General features: G+C 37.7%; 1 protein-coding gene across 2 annotated transcripts in view; it reads left to right on the top strand.

Moving 5' to 3' along the window:
* The first annotated feature begins 6,198 nt into the window (after positions 1-6,198).
* The window catches only part of TBPL2 (TATA-box binding protein like 2), a 71,031-nt gene continuing 53,990 nt past the window's right edge, over positions 6,199-23,239 (top strand). Inside the window, exons 1-3 of one of the 2 annotated variants that reach the window (XM_072629290.1) lie at positions 6,199-6,506; positions 8,075-8,535; positions 11,477-11,564. In XM_072629290.1, the coding sequence (XP_072485391.1) occupies positions 6,456-6,506; positions 8,075-8,535; positions 11,477-11,564 (600 nt within the window). In that variant the 5' untranslated portion in view covers positions 6,199-6,455. The remainder of the gene's footprint in view (positions 6,507-8,074; positions 8,536-11,476; positions 11,565-23,239) is intronic. The other variant, XM_072629289.1, reaches the window with a different exon arrangement.

Here is a 23,239-nt window from a genome sequence, read left to right as displayed (position 1 = left end):
CTAGGCAAGCCACTTAGCCCTATTTGCCTCAGTTTCCTCATCAGTAAAATGAGCTGGAGAAGACAATGGCAAACCGTCCTAGCATCTTTGTAAGAAAACCCCAAATAGGATCATAAAGAGTAAGACACAACTGAACAAGTATATAGTGAATTAGCACATACAGTGCATATAGTGATCATTGTATTGAGGTCAGAGAAACCTGAGTTCTAATTCCATCTATTACTATTAGCTATTTAACCTTGAAAAAGTGACTTTACTTCTCTGGGTCTTAGTTACTTTCATTGTAAAATGAAGGATTTGAATTAGTTTTTCTCTAAGGCCACTTTTACCCCTAAATTTCTATGATTAATTTAACTGCATTCATGTCCATACACATTTGCCACATTTTAGAAAATTACTGGGTGAAATTTACATTGTCCCTGGATTTGCCCGTCTTCTTTATATAGATCATTTCAAATGTATTCACCTATTTATTTTAATCACTTATGACAGAACAATTTTCGAATTAAAGGATTATGTAAATGTTTGTTGTTCAGCTATTTCACTTGTGTCCAAATCTTCATGAAGCCTTTTCGTGATTTTCTTGGCAAAGATACTAGAGTGGCTTGCCATTTCCTTCTCTAATTCATTTTACAGATGAGGAAATTAAGGCAAACAGGGCTAAGTGACTTGTCCAAGGTCACACTTAGTGCTTGAGACGGGATCTGAATTTGGGTCTTTCTGACTCAGTCCCAGCACTCTATCCACTGTACCACCTAGCTGCTCAACATAAATAAATTAGTTCTAACTTTACCAGAAAGTATCCTATAGACTTGTTTAGAGATATATGGAAATTCTATAAAGTATCTGAATTTTCAGATATTTTCATTTGCATCTATTTTTTTCAGCTATTCTGCTCTGCTTTGATAAAAGATACTTTCTCTCCTTGACCCAGAGATTCCATTACTAGGCTTATACTTCAAGAAAGCCATTGACAAGATAATTTTTTGAAGAAAAATATTTGTAGCAGCACTCTTCCAGATAGCTAAAAATTGGAATTAAAGTAGGTGCTCACAAAACTGTGGTCTATGACTGTAATAAAATATTACCATACTGTAAGAAATTATGAATGTGACAAGTACAATGAAGCATGGAAAGATGTACGTGAACTGATACAGAGTGAAATAAAGGACAAACCCCCCCCGCACCTCCCTCCACAGATTGCAACAACGTGAATGGAAAGAAAAGCCCTCACACACAAACTCAAAAGTGAGTGTTGCAAAATTATAAAGATCAAATACAGTTCAAAAGAAGAATTATGAGAAGACATCCTCAGCCCATCACTTTGCCTAGGGGGAGGTCCAAAAGTTGTACATTAATCAATTGTGCTGATTTTTTCTCCTTCATTTTCTTTTTGTCTTTAAAAAAATGCATTTTTTATAACGAATGGCTCTCAGAGAGGGAGGGGAGGATGCAGGGGGAACTATGGTGATGTAAAAATCAAATTCATCAGTAAAACTTAATTTTCCTCCCAATAAAGTATGATACTGTCAAAGAACTAGCTGTTGTTTAGGAAATTAAGGGGGAAAACTTTAGGTGAGCATAAGGACCTAAGCTGATAAAAAAGAGAAGTATGGAATCCTTATGGGGCATTTGGGACATGGAATTGTAGCATCTTCAAGTTTCCAGACTGGGAATTTTAGGATGAGTTAGGGGTAGAAAACACCAAATTTCTTATAAGAATTGTGATTGGTTAGGTCTGAGTTTGTACTCAATTCATTTTTTCCCCAAGTCATTCTTTTAGATAAGGCAAGTATTAAATGTTGTTGAATGAAGAAATTTCCTTTCATAGCTAAATACAGAATGATATAACCACAATCAATAAAATTCTGAAGCCACTCTTAAAAATATACTTATAGTCTTTCAATGCCATATACTTAAGTTTCTTTAATTAACCTTCTGGGCCTAGGAGAAAAAGGTAATTATAACCGTGTGATTTCCTGTTTATTAGCTTTCATTGGCCTATTTTATTTACTAATTCAGAAGAAAAAAAACATGGAACTTAGAGTCACAAGACCTAGGTTGGAGTTCTGACACTAACTTGCCACTTTTGTGACTTTTTTTTGTGACTTTCAGTAAGCTACTGAGGGATGGGTCTCCAGATATCAGTATCCTTTCATGTAAAATGGGATCTAATTGTTTTGGCACAGGCTTATAATCCCTGCTAACAGTGAGGCTGAGGCTAGTTGATTGCTTGAGCATAAGAATTATGAGCTGCAGTGGGCTAAGTCATTTGGATGCCTGCACTGAAGTCTGGGACCAATACTGTAAGGCTGAAAGGCACAAGGCTGCTGTAGAATACACAGGTTAGAAAAGGATTAAGTCAAAGCTCTGCTCAGTAGGGGCAGAGGTGACTTCATCAGTGGTCACTGAACCTTCAGCCTGGGTGAATTAGGGAGATCCAGTCTCAAAAAAATAAATAAGATGAAACAAAAATGAGTGCTGGACTAGATTACCTCTGAGGTCTGGCTGAAAGTCTAATTTAATGGTTCTCTAAGTAGTCCACCCTGTATTTTTCATAAAGCAGTGTTCTTTAATTTTTTAAAATATATTTTAATAACATCCTCTGCTTTATTTCTCTTTTTTAATATATAGCTTATTTATTTTTCAGTTCTTAACATTCACTTCCACAAGAATCTCTCCCCATCTCTCCCCACCCTCCACCCCAGGATAACATGCATCCCATCCACCCCTTCCTCCAGTCTGTCCTCCCTTCTATTACCCACCCTGCTTCCATCCCCCTTCCACTCTATTTTCCTGTAGGGCAAAACAGATTTCTATACTCCACTGCCTGTATAGCTTAATTTCCAGTTGCATGCTAAAACAATTTTTAACATTCATTCTTAAAGTTTTGAGTTCCACATTCTCTCCCTCCCTCTCCACCCACTCACATTGAGAAAACAAGCAATTCAATACAGGTCGTACATGTGTAACAACGCAAAGCACTTCCATAATAGCTATGTTGTAAAAAACTAACCACATTTCCCTCTGTCCTATCCTGCCCTTCATTTATTCCATTCTCTCCCTTGATGTGACCTCCAACAATAGTGTTTGCTTCTGATTATCCCTTTCTCCAATTTGCTGTCCCTTCTACTATCTTCCCTTTCCTATCCTCTTCCCCCTTGCCTTCCTGTAGGGTAAAATAGATTTCCATATCCAATGGAATGTGTATTATTGCCTCCTTAAGTGAAATCCCATGAGAGTATTGCTCAATTATCTTCTTTCATCTACCCCCTTTTCTCCTCCATTTTTAAAGCTCTTTCTTCCCTCTTTTATGTGAAATGAATTGCTACATTCCAACTCTCCCTTTATCTTATTCCCAGTATATTCCATTCAACAGTAACACACACACACACATACACACATACATACACACACACACACCCATGCACATATACATACCCACACATCTATAATATACACATACACACATACATACCTATACACACACCTACATATATATATATTCCTTCTAACTACCCTAATACTGCAGAAGGTCTCATAAGTTACAAATAACATCTTTCCACGTAGGAATGTAAACAGTTCAACTTTAATGAGTTCCTTAAGGCTTCTCTTTCCCATTTACCTTTTCATGTTTCTCTTCATTCTTGTATTTGAAAGTCAAATTTTCTATTCAGCTCTGGTCTTTTCCACAAGAATGCTTAGAAATCCTCTATTTCATTGAAATTCCATTTTTTCCCCTGAAGTATTATACTCAGTTTTGCTGAGTAGGTGATTCTTGGTTTTACTCCTAACTCCTTTGACCTCTGGAATATCATATTCCAAGCCCTTTGATTCTTTAGCATAGAAGCTACTAAATTCTGCATTATCCTGATTGTATTTCTACCTTACTTGAATTGTTTCTTTCAGGCTGCTTGTAATATTTTCTCCTTGACCTGGGAACTCTGGGATTTGGCTATAATGTTCCTAGCAGTTTTCCTTTTGGGATCTCTTTCAGGAGGTGATCAGTGAATTCTTTCCATTTCTATTTTACCCTCTGGTTCTAGAATATCAGGGCAGTTTTCCTTGATAATTTCTTGGAAAATGATGTCTAGGCTATTTTTTTGATCATGGTTTTCAGTTAGACCAATAATTTTTAAATTGTCTCTCCTGGATCTATTTTCCAGGTCAGTTGTTTTTCCAATGAGATATTTCACATTGTCTTCTATTTTTTCATGCTTTGGGTTTTGTTTTGTAATTTCCTAGTTTCTCATAAAGTCATTAACTTCCATCTGCCCCATTCTAATTTTTAAAGAACTATTTTCTTCAGTGAGCTTTTGAACTTCCTTTTCCATTTGGCAAATTCTGCTTTTTAAAGCATTCTTCTACTCATTGGCTTTTTGGACCTCTTTTGCCATTTGGGTTAGTCTATTTTTAAAAGTGTTGTTTTCTTCAGCATTTGGGGAGGTATCCTTTAGCAAGCTGTTGACTCACTTTTTATGATTTTCTTGCATCACTTTCACTTCTCTTCCCAATTTTTCCTCTACCTCTCTTACCTGATTTTCAAAATCCTTTCTGAGCTCTTCCATGGCCTGAGACCATTGCATATTTTTTAGAGGATTTGATATAGAAGCCTTGACTTTGATGTCTTATGGTATGCTTTGTTCTTCTTCATAAAAAAGGGTGGAAGAAAATACCTGTTCACTAAGAAAGTAATTTTCTATTGTCTTACTTTTTTTCCCCTTTTGGGGGTATTTTCCCAGCCAGTTACTTGACTTTTGAGTCTTTTGTCAAGTAGAGGGTATACTCTAGGGACCTTCAAGTTCTCAGTTCCTCCAAGGTGGCACAATCAAGGGAGAGGAGTTTACTCCTCTTCTGGCCTGCACTCTGGTCTGGGAGCAACCACAAGCACTCTTATCTGTCCAGGATCTGCAGGTACCTCTGCTTTATTTCATTGCAACTCAGATAGTGCTTGCTCTGATTTTTCTGATCACTTGTGAAAGTAAGACTTTTTATATTTCTTGTTTCTCTGTTTTACTCTTGAACTGAAACCACTGCTAGGAAGTCCCTGACCTGAACATACTTCTCCACTCAAAGAAATCTTTTTTTTTTTTTTTGGCAAGACAGTCAGGGTTGGGACTTACCCAGGGTCACACAGTTAGTAAATGTCAAGATTCTGCAACTGCATTTGAACTCAGATCCTCCTGATTCCAAGTCTGGTGTTCTATCCACTGCCCACCTAGCTGCCCCAAAGAAATCTATCTTAACTAGTATCTCTCTTTTCAGGCACATAAACCTGTGTTAACTCCCCTGACCTGCAGCTGCCATTCAAGATTTTCTTAACAGGATCTCCTTTGCAACTCTCCTGCAGGGATCAAATTATTCTCCTTTCTTGGCCCCCATATGTCCTTTTATGAAGCAAATCTTTTTAAAGAAGGAAATGTTGGTTTTAAAGAAAAACTGATGGATGATTTGTATTTTCTGAACAATACTCATACGCATATGATAGTTATATATATATGTATGTATCTATTTCTTGAAAGTAACAGGATTTATAAGAGGTTTTTATTTGGTTGGTTAGTTGGAAACACAAATTTGTGTACTTTGGCAAAATTCTTGAGTAAGAAGCAGAACATAGACATATATATATGCATGTATATGTATGTATATACACATATATACACATGCACACATTACATGTAATTTTTTAAAACTGTATTTTATTAATAGAGGAACTCCTTGCATTCACAGAGATCTTAACCATCTTTACTCTTTCACCCCTTGCAGCACTCCCTTCTGCTCCTTACATCAAGAACGGAGGCTGTAGACTAGAATCAGCAACTGACAGCTGTCAATTAGGAAAAAGAAAAAAAGGTGATCCATAGAAGAAGCGTAATATGAAAGGGAATTGTTACCTTTTTTATTTATTTATTTTTTTAGTATAAGAAAATTTATAAGGGTGTGTGCACTTGTCTACAGAAACACAATCAAGTCACTATTAATAATGCCTCTGATGTCAGGCAACGCTTTAAACTAACTCAAGATCTCAAATTGTCAGAGTAACTGCGGGAGCACGGAGACAGGGTGAGGGGGGAAAAGAAAAAGAAAAGGGGAGGTGAGAAACAGGGGGAAGGAAAGGGAGCCTGAGTACTCTACAGACCACAGCGAAGTGATAACACAGCACGTTTTTACAGTGACACGATCCTGCAAACAGCCCCTTTTTATCAACCTTGATTACTGATGGGTAAAGCTTTGTGGTTCTAGCCAACGTTGATTGTTTCATTTGCCCCAACTGGTAGCCTCTCATACTGAGCCCTAGTTATCCTAGGCGCACTCCTAGGAGCTGCGGGACCTGTGCCCACGAAAATACATTGCAGCTTCGCTTGACGACCCCACTCCCTCACCTCCAACCCCTGATTCCTAAACTGATTAAAAAATCCAGGGGATTGGTGACTTTGAGTCTCTTCCTTGTCCTAATGGAAGAGGAGCCATACCTAGAGATTTACTTAGACCAGTGCATGAATCAGGTGAGTCTGTGGCAAACTCTGCTGCCTTCTCCCAAGCCTGTTCTAAAAAAGGATCCTATTCCCTGCTCTCCTAGTTAGGCTGGCTGGCTTGATTCTTGCAGTTATAAGAGTTTTGAGCAGGTCCTGCTATCTGTGTTTGTCCAGGGCTCAGGCACCAGAGCCAGGAGAAGCGGGCATGCCGTGGGAATTGACCTTTCCCCTGCCCTTGCGAGTCCCAAGTTAGCCTGGTTGCTGTCCAGCAGAGTCAAAAGTTAGAACGTCTGTGATACTGTAAAAGGAGGTACACTTTGTGAACCACAACTGTTTATTTTCTGGGAAAGAATTGAGCGTTCCTTACAGCAGTTTTCTCCAGTCACCCTCTCTAGAAATGCTAACTACTATAACTTAGTCATGGTCTAAGAAGCTTCAATACTTAAGTGGCAATGTGAGGGAAGGGGGAAAATGGCTTTTTACGTTTTCTGTTTAGAGATGCCTTAGCTCTTTCTTCCCTTTGCCAGAACAAAGAGAGATCAAACAGTTTAATAGAAGAGGGATTTTTTTTTTTAAATCTGTGAACTCTTCTGTGGTAGTTGTTTTTTCAAAACTAACTGATACATGTTCAATGCTTTTTGTCTTTAAAAAAATCCATTAGTCAAAGATAAATCTGCACTGGCTTTTACTTATTATGGGTGTTTATGTGAGCACTGTAAAGTATATTCTAACTGGCTGCTCTACGTTTTAAACACTGATTCTTAACCTAAGGCCTTTGTACCTTTTTTAAAAATTTTGAAAATTACTTCAGTATGATAGGTTTCCTCCTAATCCTATGTATGTTTCTTTTTTTTAAATTCATTTTAAAGCAGTATTCTGGCAAGGAATCCAGAAGTTTATAGCAGACTGCCCAGGAGATCCACTACACATACAAAAAATGTTACAAATCTGTTAGAGAAATATAATCTTAAAACCCTTTGATACACAATTGTTTTTCAATAATTTAGTTTTAAGGAATATAATAAAATGTTTTCCTTTTTTATGCACAGATCAGTAATGGTTGTTAAAATCTGTATACATAATAACACTTGTTTTAGAAATGGCAGTTGATTTGCCAATGCAAGGGAGGCATTTGGTTTTGCAAGTCTTGGGAACTCTTTGGGAGTAATTGATATTTTCCTTTCTTAATGGAAAGAACTCAGTTTTCTTAACTTTAAATGGCACTAGACTAAGTAATACGTACAGTGCCTTCTAAATCTAGAATTCTGATATAAAAGTGTATTGAAAACCTACAATTGAGAGGTTCTTAACCTTTTTTTTGTTTCATGGACTTCTTTGGCAGTTTGGTGAAACCAATGAACCTTATCTTAGAACAATGTTTTTAGAAGGATAAAAGAAAATATTGCAAAGGAAATTGATTAGATTGAAAAAGATTATCAAAATATTTAAGAAACAAGTTCAAGTACCCCCAAGTACCCCAAATTCAATCCCCTAATTAAGTAAATAAATGTACTATGTCTCTGTCTATTATCTATTATGATAGAACACACTGGATTTTGTTGTTGTTTTTTCTCCCTCTGCCAAAAAAAAAATAATAGGATGAACTTGCCTCTGCCAGTTCTCATCTCTTCAGCCCTATCGTCCCATATGATTCATACTTGCATATTTCATCTAATCAAGAGACTTCTGCTTCTCATCTTCAACCTTCCAAAGCACCTTCTACTGATTTTTCATCTGTGGACCTTAGCTTCCTGCCAGATGAACTTAACCAAGAAAACACAGAACAGACTCTCACTGAAGGGAAACAAGGAGTAGAAGGAAACCATGAAATACAAGGAGATCCATCTAGATTACAGTCACTAAGTGAGAAGAACAGTGATGGCATTTACACAGACAACTTCAGTTTGTCAAATGTTGGTTTGAAGCCACTATCAGAAGAAAATTCAACTCTGCCTTCTCCAGAGATTTCTAGCTGTGGCTTTTTTCCTTTGACATCAATGACTCCTCTAATGCCAGTGACCCCTGCTTCAGAAGGCTCTGGAATAGTTCCCCAATTACAGTAAGTCTTTTGTTGTTGTTGTGTTTGTCCTTTGTTCTTGAAGAGGACCATGACATCAAGATGATGACATGACTTGCAGTTGACTTTGATTTGAATGAGTGAGGGCTGCATAAGATCATCAACCTCACTTTCTTCTGAGCCATCTGGGTCCAGTGGTCTGATATGTTCATCAGGATGACTGGAGATGGCTCAGGATGCAATGTGAGACCCTGGTCCTTTCAGGCTAAAATCTTATCACATTCTCACTTTGAGTGAGATACACCCATTCAATGAATAGGCTTCTTTAAGTAGTTACTCAAGGGATGGCCCCTTTAATCAAAAAAAAAACAAACACAAAACCCGGAAGGGGAAGATCCTCAGGGTTCCTGGATAAAAGAGAAACAATTACTATTATTACATTTACTTTGTACTAGGAGGGTGGGAACTTGTTGTCCAATCTGAACTGGGTCCAGAGTGAATTGGGTTTAAGGCTTGATCTTTGAACAAGAAATGTAGCCAGTAAACCCAGAGGAAAAAAAGTCAACTTTTGGCCATGGAGTGTACCTTCCCCTGGGTAGAACACCAGAGGAGAGGAGGAGAGGAGAAACAGTCCCCCAACCTCTAAAAGGTTAGTGAGCTCATTCACACTTATAAGCTCCATTTAAATCTTATGATCCTAGATTGATCGAATGGCTATAAGTAAAAGACAACGTGGATGAAAATACATATTTACTCAGTGTCTGAGATGCCACCAGCCAGACAAGCAATACTAGTGATGCTGCCATGTTGTTCCTGTTCAGTCATTTCAGTCATGTCTGATTCTTTCGGACCCCATTTGGGGTTTTCTTGGCAAAGATACTGACTGGAGTGGTTTGCCATTTCCTTCTCCAACTCATTTTATAGATAATTAAACTGAGGAAAACAGAATGAAGTGACATGTCTAGGGTCTCATAGCTAGTGTCTGGGGACAGATTTGAAATGTGTTCAGCATCCCTATGTACATATTATACATTGTCTCACAGAGCACTAATTCCTATCTTAAGGTTAAAACAATAAGTATAGTAAGCCTAGGTTTAATGGTTCTTCTAGTAATGATTTATGACTTTAGGCAATAATACTGTTTGGTTGTATTTCCCATTTGTAAAATGGGGCAATCATTGTTGACCACTAGGTAGGAAATTAACAGTAGCTAGATTTATATGGGATATTAAGGTTTGCAAAGCACTTTATAGTTGGTATCCCAATAAGATAACTCGCAACACTGTGAAACAGTGGCTATTATCCCATTTTAAAGATGAGGCTGAGAGAGACAAAGAGACTTGCACTAGGAACATGGTTAAGTGTCTGAAATGGGATTCAAACTTGGATCTTCCAGTTCCCAAGTTCATCTGACTATCTACCAAGCCAAGAATTGATGTGATTTATGTTAAATGGCACAATAAAAAATGCTGGACTTGAAATCTGGTATGTGCTATTTATTCCTGGTATGGCTTTGGGTAGGTTATTTAACCCCTCTCTGCTCCACTATAGTTTGGACTAGATGAGTTCTTAGGTTCCTTTCAGCTTTGGTCCTATTATTCCTACATTAAAAGAACATTTAGCAAATTCATGAACTAAAGCTATGTATTTGTATCCTGAAAGAAAAACACTTGAAAAAAAAATGTACTTTCCTTTCTTTTACTTAAAAGCATTTTTTTCAATTTCATGTAAATATAGCTTTCAAAATTCATCTTTGTAAGATTTTAAGTTTGAAATTTTTCTCCTTCCCTCCCTCCCCATCCCAATCTGATATAGGTTATACATGTACAGTCATGTTAAACATATCTCCATATTAGTCATGTTGTGAAAGAAGACTCAGAACAAAAGGGAAAAACCATGAGAAAGGAAAAAACAAAACAAAAAAAATGAAAATAGTTTGCTTCTATCTTCATTCAGACTCTGTAGTCTGAATCTGCCTGTTCTTCATTTCCTATAGAACAATCATAGAATGTATCTTCAATGTAGTGAGCTGGTTGTAGCATTTAGAAGTAGCTCTTATTGGAGAGAAAAGCCAAGAAATGCAAAGAATACAACAGAGATTGAAGTGGGGTTTTTTTGTAGTGCTTTCTGTCAATGTGGTCAGCATTTTTCATCATGAGTCCCTTGGAACTGTCTTGGCTTATTGCCTTGCTGAGAAGAGCTAAATCTATTATATTTGTTCATCACACAATGTTGCTGTTACTGTGTACGATGTTCTCCTGGTTCTGCTCATTTCACTTGACATGTTCACATAAGTCTTTACAGGTTCTCTGAAATCTGCCTTTTCTTCATTTCTATAGAACTTCAGTAAAATATACCTTCAATGTAGTGAGCTGGTCATTGTATTTAGAAGTATCTCTTACCGGAGAGAAAAGCCGTGAAATGCAAAGAATACAACAGAGATTGAAGTGGGGTTTTTTTTAGTGCTTTTTTTCTTTTAATTATGCTATTATTATTGTAGGCTGTGTGTGTGTGTGTGTGTGTGTGTGTGTGTGTGTGTGTGTGTGTCTTGAATAATACTTTAAAAAACTGAACACAAAGGGGTGGGGAGGAAGCATTTGTTAAGCACCTACTGTATGTCAGGTACTTTACAAATATTATTTCATTTGATCTTCACAATAATTCTATGAGATAGAGGCTTTTATGATTCCCATTTAACAATTGAGGAAACTGAGGCAGAAGTAGTTAAATGACTTGCCCAGGATCATGCAGCTAGTAAGTCTGAGGTCATAGCTGAACTCCTCTTCACGACTCTAGACCTAGTACTCTGTCCACTACACCAACTTAAGTACTTCTATTATAAAAGAAATAACTAAATGTTTATGATTTGCCACAAAGAATAATCTTGAAGATAATAGCTTATATAATTATTTTAAAATAGTCCAGCACTTTTTTGCCTTTTGCTATTTTTAACTTGACAGTTACCATGTTTTATTTTTTCTAGGAATATCGTATCCACTGTAAACCTGACTTGTAAATTAGATTTGAAGAAAATAGCTTTGCATGCTAAAAATGCAGAATATAACCCAAAGGTAAGAATTTTCAGTATTCTTAACAAATGGCAATAGAATCTCACATGTTATGTCTTTCTGCCTAGGACTATACCACCAAATCATCCTGTAGTTTGTTTTTGTTTTTGAAAAAGAGGAATTAAGTCAGTAAAAAGTTTTGGAGAAACCTTTTTTTTGGGGGGGTATAGATTATTCAAAGGTTGAAATGCATATTTTTCTGAGGATAAATCTTTATAAGCCTTTCTTGATATATTTAACGAGATAAATGATTCTTAAAATTCACAGTCTTCTAGTTGTTAAAACTAAATATTTGTGAATTTGTGATGGAGTACTGACTTTCTTAAAAATTAAAGATGAATATTAAAATGAATATTCATAGAACTGAAGAGCAAAAAGGACTTCGAAGATTACCTAGTCTAAGCTAGTTAATCTTCTGACTGGGAGATGGGAGAGGAGGTTCTCTATGATATCTAGATAACTCCCATCATAAACAAATTTTAGAGGGTCTTTTGAAGGAGTTAATTTCTAGAAACATAAAATTTTGGAACTCTTCAGCTTACTAGTTCACATTTTAAATTTAAAATTATAACCTTTGTGAGTTCTGCCAAGACCACTTTTCACTGATCAATAGTCATTGCGCATTGAAGATTTTTCGGTGGATGACAATGGCAGCTTAAATACAAATGCCAAAACTTGCAGTTCTAAATTGATTCTAGTCTTAATAGGAAAATGTCTTTTTGATCTTTCTGGTACAGCTTAATTGATTTCTATCCAAATACAACTTAGTCTAACCATCAGTAAATCATAAATTAATGTTCAGAATGAAAAGAAAAATCTACATTTTGAGTATAGGGAGGCCAGATGGTATCCCTAAGAATCTAGTTATGTTAGGATTCTGTCAGCATTTTAATAAAGACCTACTTTTCCCCCTCTCCAATTTAATACTGTGTCCTTAAATGTTTTACCATTTGTATACCTGACTTTACCTCTTCAGTCTCACACATAGACTTCAGGGCTCTGACCACAAGGAAATATTTGGGAGCATTACCCAGGGAGGATACCTGGACCCCAGTTGAAAACTACTGCTCCTATGCCTCACTCCCAGAAACTTAAGAGTATTGAAAAAACACTTAGCCACAGTCTGTATAAAGAAGCTACGTATACTTAGCCTCAAATTGCTGCTTGAAAAATTAAATTGGTGAAGACAAATAGAACAGGAGAAAAGGAGCATGTTTCTCACAAGTTCAGAGTTTCTATATCCCCTAAAGGTATTTGGTCAACAGGCAATGATATAGCAACCAGATAAAACTATTGCTGAGTGAAATTGGTGGAAAGAATTGAGGCATACTATACTAAAGGTGGGAAATAATCGTCCCACTCTACCATGTCCTACTCGGACCTTTTCTGGGGGGAGGGACAAGTACTGTCATCTGTTCTGTGTACCACATTTCACCAAGGTCATTAATAAGTTGAAAAGGGTCTCTGGGATACCAAGAGTCCTCAAGTCCATGTCATACAAAATTCAGCCAAGATGGCTGCATGAGTGGAGACAGGCTGCTTAATTCACCAGTTCCTAATCTGGAAAAAGACTGAAATTCACAATACACTAATATCAGATCCAGTAAGAAACTACAATAAGTTAGAACTGTATAGTAAGTTGGCTAGCATGAGCAATAGGAAAGGAGGTTGCCAACAAAAAGCTAGAAGCAGCTTATGCAAATAAGCCCATAACCTCTTAGCACATCCAAAGGACCAGACAAACATGTAGCCTGCAAGGCTCTCTATTCAGAGGCAATAAGAGCCTGAGGACTCCTTCAAGAAAGCCCGAGGTAATGGTAAACAGTGGGGAACATCTTGGACCAAGATTGTGAAGGGTTCAAGATTTGTAGAACCTTGACCTGAGAGATGACCGTACTCTGAACCTCAGAGGTCTTTGAAGGCTTAACCTTTCCCAGGGTTAAACTTGACCTCTTCCCGGAACTTAATAAGAAAATCCAGGAGACTAGGGACAAAACCAAGCGAGGCTAACCACCCCCTCTGGAAAGTGCAGCAAGGACAGAACCTGTGCTTAGCATAAAACCCCTGTTCAAGAACTGAAGCTGGAGAGATGAATAAACCAAAGAAGACATCAAATCAGTATTAAAAATTGTTGTCAATCTGGAGAGAAACTCTGTAACCAACTACAAAGAGGATTAAAAGAAAAAAATGAATTTTCCACAATAATTATATTGATTATGAGAAGGAATGAAATGAGAGTTTTAAAATGACATCAAAGTTCTTAAGGAAAGAATTGGTAGGTGAATAAATAGATAATAAAATTGATTTTTATTCCAGAAATGGATTCCCTAAAAACTCGAACCGGCCAGACTGAAATAAATGACTTGAGATAAGGAAAAAATGAGGACAAAATCAAAAGATAAATAAAATATAAGGTTTTTGATGTTTTTAAAAAACACCTAATTTAGAAATCACTGGACTCCTCGAAAACAATGTTTCGTTTTAAAAGATATATATGAGGAGTGATTGAAAGAACTTGAGATGTTTAGCATGGAGAAGGGAAGATTCAGAGGAAAATGACTATCTCCCTTAAGTATTTAAAGAACTTGTGTGTGAGAAATGACTTATTTTACTTAACCTTAGAAAACAGAACTGAGGGAGGAAATGGGGAGAAGTTACGGTGAGGTATACTTACATTTGATATAAGGGAAAGCTTCCTAAGCATTATAACTATCCAAGAGAATAATGGGCTGCCTTGAGAAGCAGTGGATTCTCCTTCAATAGGCGCTTCTAAATGAAGCCTACATGGCTACTTATCAGGGATACTAAAGGGGATCCTGATGAATAGTAGATATAGGCTATATGAAATAGCCTTTGAACTCTCTGCAACTATTGAGAATCCATGGTTCTTTGCCTATTTCTCTATTTTTATGAGCCCTGTAATTATTTTTGCAGCTCTTCTAGTACAATATTCTTGCATTCAACCGTGCTCAACTTCATTCTTTGCTTCATATTGTATCTTAAGCTTTAGCAAATGAGTTTTGCAAACTAGTTTTTATAAGAGCAGAAAGAATTAGAAACAAAAGCACAAACTGATCAGCCTAAAGTTATAATTACTATTGATTTCAAAAAACTAGTTAAGCATTTACTATGTAAAAAATGACTTTTCTAGGTATATAAATCTATAAATTAAAAATATAAACCAAGCTTTCAAGGTTTATCAGCTAATGGAAAGGAAAGACACAAACAGATCACTGTAGTACAGGAGATATAGTGTAAGTTCATAGGAAAGGACTGACTTGCTGCAAGAAATGTGAGGAGGAAGAAAATACTTTCACCAAACAGACTGTCAGGGAGGCGGTTGTGGTTTGTCCTTTGTTCTTGAAGAGGACCATGACATCAGGAAGATGATGCCATGACTTGCAAGTGACTTGGATTTAAGTCAGGGAGGGTTGTGCAAAGTCATCAGCTTCAGTCTCTCCTTTGGAGCCATCTGGGTCCAGTGGCCAAAAATAGTTCAGGATGACTGGAGATGATCCAGCATTGCGAAGGTAGTATGTCAGTGGAATACTGAGGAAATATACTGTCAGGACTTTTGGGAGAACCAGTTCCAGGCATGGGAAATGTCATGACCAAGGGAACAGATGGGAGAAGGCAGAACTCTTAAGGAAATCAAAATTAGGCCTCGTCAACTATTTGTGCATCAGTAATATCATAATAGGTCAAGGGTAACAATAGATTATTATTACTGTCTAGCCATGTACATTGACTGGTAGGCTGGACTAAGGAGGAGAAGGCTAGTAATTCCCTCTTTCTGGTCCTTACCTTTGTGTAGGTTGCATTACTACTTCCTAGTCACTCCTTCTTTCCTACCCTTTGGATGTGATTTTTCTCTCTAATTTGGCTCTATCCCCTTGGGACATGGTGTGGTTTTCTTTTCAAGCCACCTGTGGAGGAGAAACAATGGGAAACTATAATGATCTGGTTGTTACCTCCCATGCCATTGCCAGCTTACTCACAACTCTTGTTCCACCATCACAACCCTCCCCAGTAAAATTGTTGACAAATTTGCCCAGAAGTGATCTGAGCCCTGGTCTGGGAAATTACAAGAGCATGAATCAAAAATTCTTTGTTCACAATGAACCCCCATGCCAAGGAATGTTTCTTCCAGCAGTTAAAAGAAACTTTCTAGCTAACTTTGAAACATTTACCCTCTTTTACTCCCTGTTTCATATAAGTAATGAAACACATAGATCAGTTAATCACATTTATTTTAGAGAACCCAGTTTAAAACAACAGAACAAACTATTAGGAAATGGAGATTAAGGAACAAATTGAGGGGGATGGAATGGGAGAGGAGAGAAGACATATCATTAGTCCTGTCTTCGGTAGCATGAATTGTTTCATCAATTCTGAAGTTTCTTTTCTCACTATCACAGTATCCACTCTTCCTAGTGATTCCCTTTTGCTACACCAGTCACTGCTGCAGAGGCAACTCCTTCTCTTCCCCCAACTTTGCTCCTCTCCCAGCATGCTTGCAGGAACAGCTGTCTACATCCATCATCCCCAAGTACTCCCCAGAGACCGCAGCTCTCTCTCTACCCATTTGATGTGCTTGCCTCTAGCTCCGTAATCTCCAGTTGTGTGCCTTTTTTAAGCCTTCTACCCTTCCCCCCTTGGTTGTTGTTCAGTAGTTTTTCAGTCATGTCCAACTTTTCATGACCCCTTTAGGGTTTTCTTGGCACTGGATTAGCAAATAAATCTCCTAACGGGGAAATACTTATCTTCTTCATATTCTAGGTATACCTGTGAGGAGTTGTGACTTCTAATGCTTCACTCACAAGTCACTATCTGGTGTGTTTCCCACTGTCACCCAGTTGACACAAACTAGCTTTTATGAAAAAGGGTTCTTAGTGATAAAGTATAACAAGAAGGATAGTCACAATCGCCCCAACCCTTAAACACACATGTACATATACACACACAGTCACTGGGGAGAATGGGTTTAAGCTACCTTAACAAAGGTGGTGACACACAACTAGGGAAGCCAAGGGGGTAAGTGTATTTTTGCTTCTGAGAGTTCTTTTCTCCCTTGGTAAAATCGTTACCTAGTTGACTTCAGTGTGAGATGTTGGAGATGGATGAGTTACTCTCTTTGGCCAGTTAGCCTGGCTCCTTGCAGGGCTAAGTTGTCTTAGGTGATAGGTTACTCTACTACTGGGTCTGGTCAAGAAGATCACTCAGTTGTGGTACTAGCTTCTCACTGGATTTGGCTGCTGTTCCTACCAGATTTGGTAGAAGCAATGAATCTGATGGCTCTTCCATTCTCACAGGTTAGCTGGGCATTCTACTCTTGTAATACTTCCTCATCTAATATCAGGAAAGAATAAATATAAAAGAAATAGACAATGGTGGTCAAGTTGGGGATCAGGCAGCCATTGCTCCTTCCTTTATCTTCATGGTTTAAGCACTTGTTGTGGAAAGGAGATGATCACTGTAACTAAAACTATTTTGTGTCATGACACATTTTATCAAATGAGAATGCTTATTTTATTATTATAGAATCAATCAGCTCAAAGGTGTAAAATAGGTACTTATAATTCTTACCTGCTTCTATTGATCAAAGATTTAAACTAGCTGTAAACACTCTCGTTAAAATATTTTTCAATGAATAAGTTTTGATGTTATCTCCCTTCTATGTCTCCCACTCCACTGAAAGTACAAGGGGAAAGAAAATAAAGCCTTTATAAATGTGCAAAATATATTTATAATCAAGAAAAATGAATTCCCTCAATGACCACATCCAAAACTGCATGTCTCATTTTGTGTCTTGAGTCCATAATCTCTTTATCAGGAGGTAATAAACATACTTTATCATTGGTACTCTGGAGTTGTGGATGGCCATTACATTGATTACAGTTCTAGGTATTTAAAATGATTTGTCTCTGCAATGTTATTACACAAATTATTCTCCTTGTTGTACTTACTCTATTCCATATCACTTCATTCATGTATTCTCAGTTTATTCTGAAGCCATCTCTTCCATCAATAGCATTCCATTACAGTCATATAACATAATTTATTAAACATGGTTTAAATTAAATTTAAATTGGGTACCCCAATTGTTAAGCACCCTTTTATTTGATATCACAAAAAGATCTGTTAAAAACGTTTTTGTACATATGGGTCCCTTTCTTCTTTTCTATCAAAGAGCATACACAACTTAATAATTATTTGAGTATAATTCCAAATTACTTTCTAGAATGGCTAGACCAGTTCAAGCTCTACCCAAGATGCATTATTGTACCTGTTTTCCCACAACCCCTTACCATTTGTCTATTTCTCATTTTGTCACTTTTGTTAATCTGATGAGTATGAATTAGAATCTTAGGATAACTTTAATTTTCATTATTAAACTACTTATAGCTTAGATTTCTTTCTTTGAAAACTGCCTGGAACAGTTTAATTCAGGGGTGGGGAACCTGCAACCTTGAGGCCTTCTAGGTCCTTGGGTACAGTCCTTCGACTGAGTTCAAGTTTTACAGAACAATTCTTTTTATTAAGGAGATTTGTTCTATGAAGTTTGAATTCAGTTAAGGGGCCATACTTAAGGACCTAGAGGGCTACATGTGGCCTTGAGGTCACAGATTCCCCACCTCTGGTTTAATTAAACAACTTTGGAAGGAGTGAAGTACATTTAAGATAAAAAGTATTAGAAATGACTGAAAGAATTACATATCTTTGGACCTACGTATATATATCAGAGAAGGAGATTCTAGCAACTGCTTGAAGAGTTGCGTTTTGGGAACATTTAAGGAGCCAGGCCCTTGGAGGGTAGTGGCTCCTCAGTTGATAAATGGTCAAAGGATATGAACAGGTAATTTTCAGAGGAAGAAATTAAAGATTTCTATAATTATATGAAAAAATGCTCTAAATCACTTTTAACTAGAGAGATACAAATAAAAACAACTCTGAGGTACCACATCACACCTATTAGATCAGCAAACATGACAGAACAGGAAAATGATAAATGTTGGAGAGAATGTGGGAGAGTTGGAACACCAATTCATTGTTGGAGTTGTGCGCTCATCCAACCATTCTGGAGAGTGGTTTGGAACTATGCCCAAAGGGCTACAAAAATGTGCATACTGTTTGACTCAGCAATATCGCTTCTAGGACTGTATCCCCAAGAGATCATAAAAATGGGAAAGGGTCCCACATGTACAAAAATATTTATAGCAGCACTCTTTGTAGTGGCCAAAAACTGGAAATCAAGGGGATGCCCATCAACTGGGGAGTGGCTGAATAAATTATGGTATATGAATTTAATGGAATACTATTGTGCTGTGAGAAATGATGAACAGGAAGACTTCAGAGAGGCTGGGAAAAACTTATATGATCTGATGCTGAATGAAAGGAGCAGAACCAGGAGAACTTTGTGCACAGCAATGACCCACAATGTGCGAGAGTTCTTCCTGGTAGACTTGCATCTTCATGGCAAAAAAAAAAAATTCCCAATGGTCTTCAAAGGCAAAAAGCCTTCCACATCCAGAGAAAGAACTATGGAATTCAATTGCAGAATGTAGCAGATCATTTGTCTGTGTGTATTATGTTTTGGTTTGTTATGTGATTTTTCCCATTTATTTTAGTTCTTCTACATAGCATGACTGTAGTGAAAATGTATTCAATAGGAATATATGTGTAGATCCTATGTAGAATTGTATGCCATCTTGGGGAGGGAAGGGGGTGGTGGGGAGTAGGTAGGGGGAAAAAAATCTAAGTTTTGTGGTAGTGATTGTAGAACATTGTGAATGTATATGTATATATAAGAATAACTGCAGACAATATAAAAAAATTAAAAAAAAAAAAAAGAAGGTAGTGGCTTGGGAGGAAATAGGGAAGTGAGTCCAGCAGAAGCATCATGCAATTTTCTCTTCCTCCCCCTAATAAGTATGTCATTGAGAAGACTAGACAATATGAATGCATCCAGCCAGGAGCTGAAAGAAGGCAAACTAGACCCACCACCACCAAGAAAAAAAGTCCTCTTCAGATAGTGTCACCTCCTCAGGGTGGAGAGAAGGGCATCAGAGCTCTACAAGGGCAACAAACTGTTAGCACTAGCAGGAAGCTACATCCTCTTGAGGGGAATTTCACTGAGATCCCAAAAGGAAAAAGGACTTCCCCAAATCAGGGGCTGTGAATTGCCCCTTTGCCACAGATATTCCCTAAATTTGAATCTATTTTCCCCTCCCTCTGTATTGGGGGGAATTCATTGCAGACTTTTAGGGTGATGTTTTTGTATCAACCATTCTTAACATCTCAGTATATATACCCTTTTCTGAAAGCTAATTAAATCTGGCTAGCTGGTAATAATGAGCATATCCCATGGGGATTCATCATAGTGTTAGAAGTCTACACCCTAGAAATAAGACATATAGACAATGGGGAATAGAAATTTATCTTGCCCTACAAGAAAATAGAGGGGATGGGGATAAGAGAAGGAAGGGGTATGATGGGAGGGCAGATTGGGGGAAGGAGTAATCAGAACACACACTGTCTTGGGGTGGGCAGAGGGAAGAGATGGGGAGATTTGGAACTCAAAATTTTGTGGAAGTGAATGTTGGAAACTAAAAATAATTAACAAAAAAAGTCTACTCCCTCCAATCCTAAGAGAAGAGATAGTCAGCCACCCTCTGGGGCTCTGGCCTATCAGTCCAAGTGGGAATTGGGAAATATCCCTAGAAGGAATGTCTTACATTTGTCTTCTCACTATTAGGAAGGAGAAAACTCTAAGAGTAAGGGAGCAACATACCCTTTTGTATATGTGAACTCCGTTCTAGCTTTGTCTTCTGAGTCATCAGTCTTCCTAGCTCCTTAGCCAATTGGAAGACTCTTCATTACCAACCAGCATTAGCTCCCCAATCACTGATGACCAGGGGTAGGTTCCCCAAGTCTCCAGATTAAAAACAAGTAGTAAATACTGAAAACATTCTCTATATTGCACAACAAAAGACAAATCCAAGCATGCTTTAATGCCTGGGCACTCACTGACCAGCCCCTCCATTTTTACACACATGCACATATATGTACATATTCTATCTCCCAAAAGAATGTAAGCTCCTTCCAGGTAAGGACTTTTTCTTAATTGTCTTTTATCTCAAGGTTCTAGCACAGTGCCTGAAATGTACCAGGTCCTTAATAAAGACTGATTAAGAATCTATTCAACAGGAGAATTTAAACATCTGTTTAAAATTAGGAAGATGAGGAATATGATGTAAGTTTAAAGTTTAGGTCCCTGAACAAAATTTTGCTAGTGAAATGTTCACTTTTCCCTTGCATTCCAGCCATTGACCTAATGGCTCTCCACATGGCAACAACTCCATGGGTAGTACTTAGACTTGGGCCAAAGGAGACCAAGCCTTAGGTACCACACCTTGAAGAGTTGGTATCCAAGACAAATGACTAATCCCACTGGGACTTTCTATTCCCCTAACTGTTGCTATCTCCGTTCCTGATCCCCCTCACTCCTATCCAATTCAACCTTATACTTTCCCAGTCTCTTCTTCAGACTTTTCTTTCCATCTTATACTCATGGAAAACATTCTCTAGAAGAAGCTTATTCTCCAGCCACTCTTCAGAGCTGGTGCTATTCATTCATGTTCCCTGACATACTAATTCAGGAAGCAGAACAGGTTTAATCTTTGTTCCCCACTGCCATTTCCAGATTTTTCTCTTCCACCATTATATGACAGTTTCTTGAGGTTTAGTTCATCTGTCTAGTGGACCCTTGTTTTTGCAATGTATGAAATTCTGTTTACTATTTCTTTCCCCTCTGCCTAAAAATGTAGTAGGTTACATGTTATCACATAGTTATCCTTGTGATACTGGTTTTTAAATTAATTTATTTTTAGTTTTCAGCATTCACTTCCATAAGTTTTAATTTTTCTCCACCTCCCTCCTCTCCCCCTCCCCAAGACAGCATGCAATCTGATTGTAAGCTCTACATATACATTCTTATTAAACATATTTTCAAATTAGTCATGTTGTATAGAAGAATTAGAACCAATGAGAGGGACCCATGAGAAAAAACCCCCCAAAAAAGATCAAATAGTATGCTTCAATCTGTATTCAGACTCCATATTTCTTTCTCTAGATGTGGATGACATTTTCCATGATGAGTCTTTTTATAATTGTTTTAGGTCCTCAAATTGCCAAGTAGAGTCTAAGTAAGAGCTAAGCCTATTACTATGACAATGTTCTCCTGCTTCTGGTCACTTCACTCAGCATCAGTTCATATAAGTCTTTCCAGGTTTTTCTGAAGTCTGCCTGCTCATCATTTCTTATATCACAATAGTATTCCATTAAATTCATATACTACAACTTGTTTAGCCATTCCTCAATCCTTGTGATATTGTTAATCATATGTGGATTGTTACTTTCTTCAGCTTTTGTGAGTAAGGGAGAAATGGAATTGAGTCATAACCTAGTGATGGGAAAGTTTCAGGTGTGATAATTCTGATCTCAGGCTTCAGTGGATAAATGTCTAACCAACAAGTACAGAAAAGCAATAAGGAAACAGATCTTTGGAGAAGAAAAACTGGTTGTTCAAGGTACTAGCAATAGGTATAGAATAAGCTCCTTCCCTTTTCCAGAAGGAGAGGAAACAGGAAAAAAAATCATTTAATAATTTAGTGGGGATATGAGCTCTGAGCTAAGTTAGTCAGTTGGCATTAAGAGCCTACTACGTGCCAGGTACTGCAACAAGCTAGTGATACAAAGTTAAAAGGTAGTCCCTTCTCTCAAGAGGTTCACAGTCTGTTAGAGGAGGTGACATGCAAACGCCAATGTACAAACAAGTTATGGACAGGATAAACTGGAGACAATCAACAGAGCAAAAGCCTAGCTGGGCCCCCTTTCACAAATGGGGAGGAGGAGGAGAGCAAAAGCTTACATCTATTTTATCCTTACATACGTCTTATCCAACATTCCCACCAGTTCTTGACTGGATGATTACACCTCAGTTCCTTAATATTGTTGTCCACAACAGCTACCCAATACCATCCCAAAGGAAAAGGCTGGGGAGCAGGGTCCCTAGGGACTGTACCCATCATGCTGTCCCTCTTTTGCCTACCTCCTCCATGTGGCAAGATAGATCCCCTTCCTTTTCTCTTTCCAAGAGTTCCTAATACAAAACTTGAATGTTGCTGTTTCTGTGATTTCTGCCTAAAAATTTATTGTGTTTCCATAGGTACTTCTGACAATCCTTAGTTCTGCTGACAGCACTCAGTGATGTGCAAGGTAGGAGGTGAAGAGTTAGACAAATATGCTCCATTATGGACATAGGCTCCATTCTTAAAAGGAGGGGGGAAAACTCACTTTCCTCTACCATCTCCTCAAACTCACATACTATAATTCTTCTTTTTTTACTATCAAACTACCAAAAAAAAAAAAAGACGGCCTCACTGCTTACACTGCCTCACCATTCATTTGCCTCCCAACCCCTTACAACTTGACTTCTGAGACTGGCTCAACTATAATTCATTTTTATTTTAAACTATTCATTTCAAAGTTACCAGGGATCATTTAGCTGCTAAATGTGATAGGCTGCTTTCTGCATCATCTTTCGGAACCTCTCTTCTGCTTTTGATGCTAGATGCCGCATCTTCCTGGATAGGTTCTCTCCTGAGTTTTTCCTTGTC

Source organism: Notamacropus eugenii, chromosome 1 (assembly GCF_028372415.1).
Source record: "Notamacropus eugenii isolate mMacEug1 chromosome 1, mMacEug1.pri_v2, whole genome shotgun sequence".
Classification (NCBI taxonomy): Eukaryota; Metazoa; Chordata; class Mammalia; order Diprotodontia; family Macropodidae; genus Notamacropus; species Notamacropus eugenii.
This window is presented reverse-complemented; position numbering and strand designations above follow the sequence as displayed.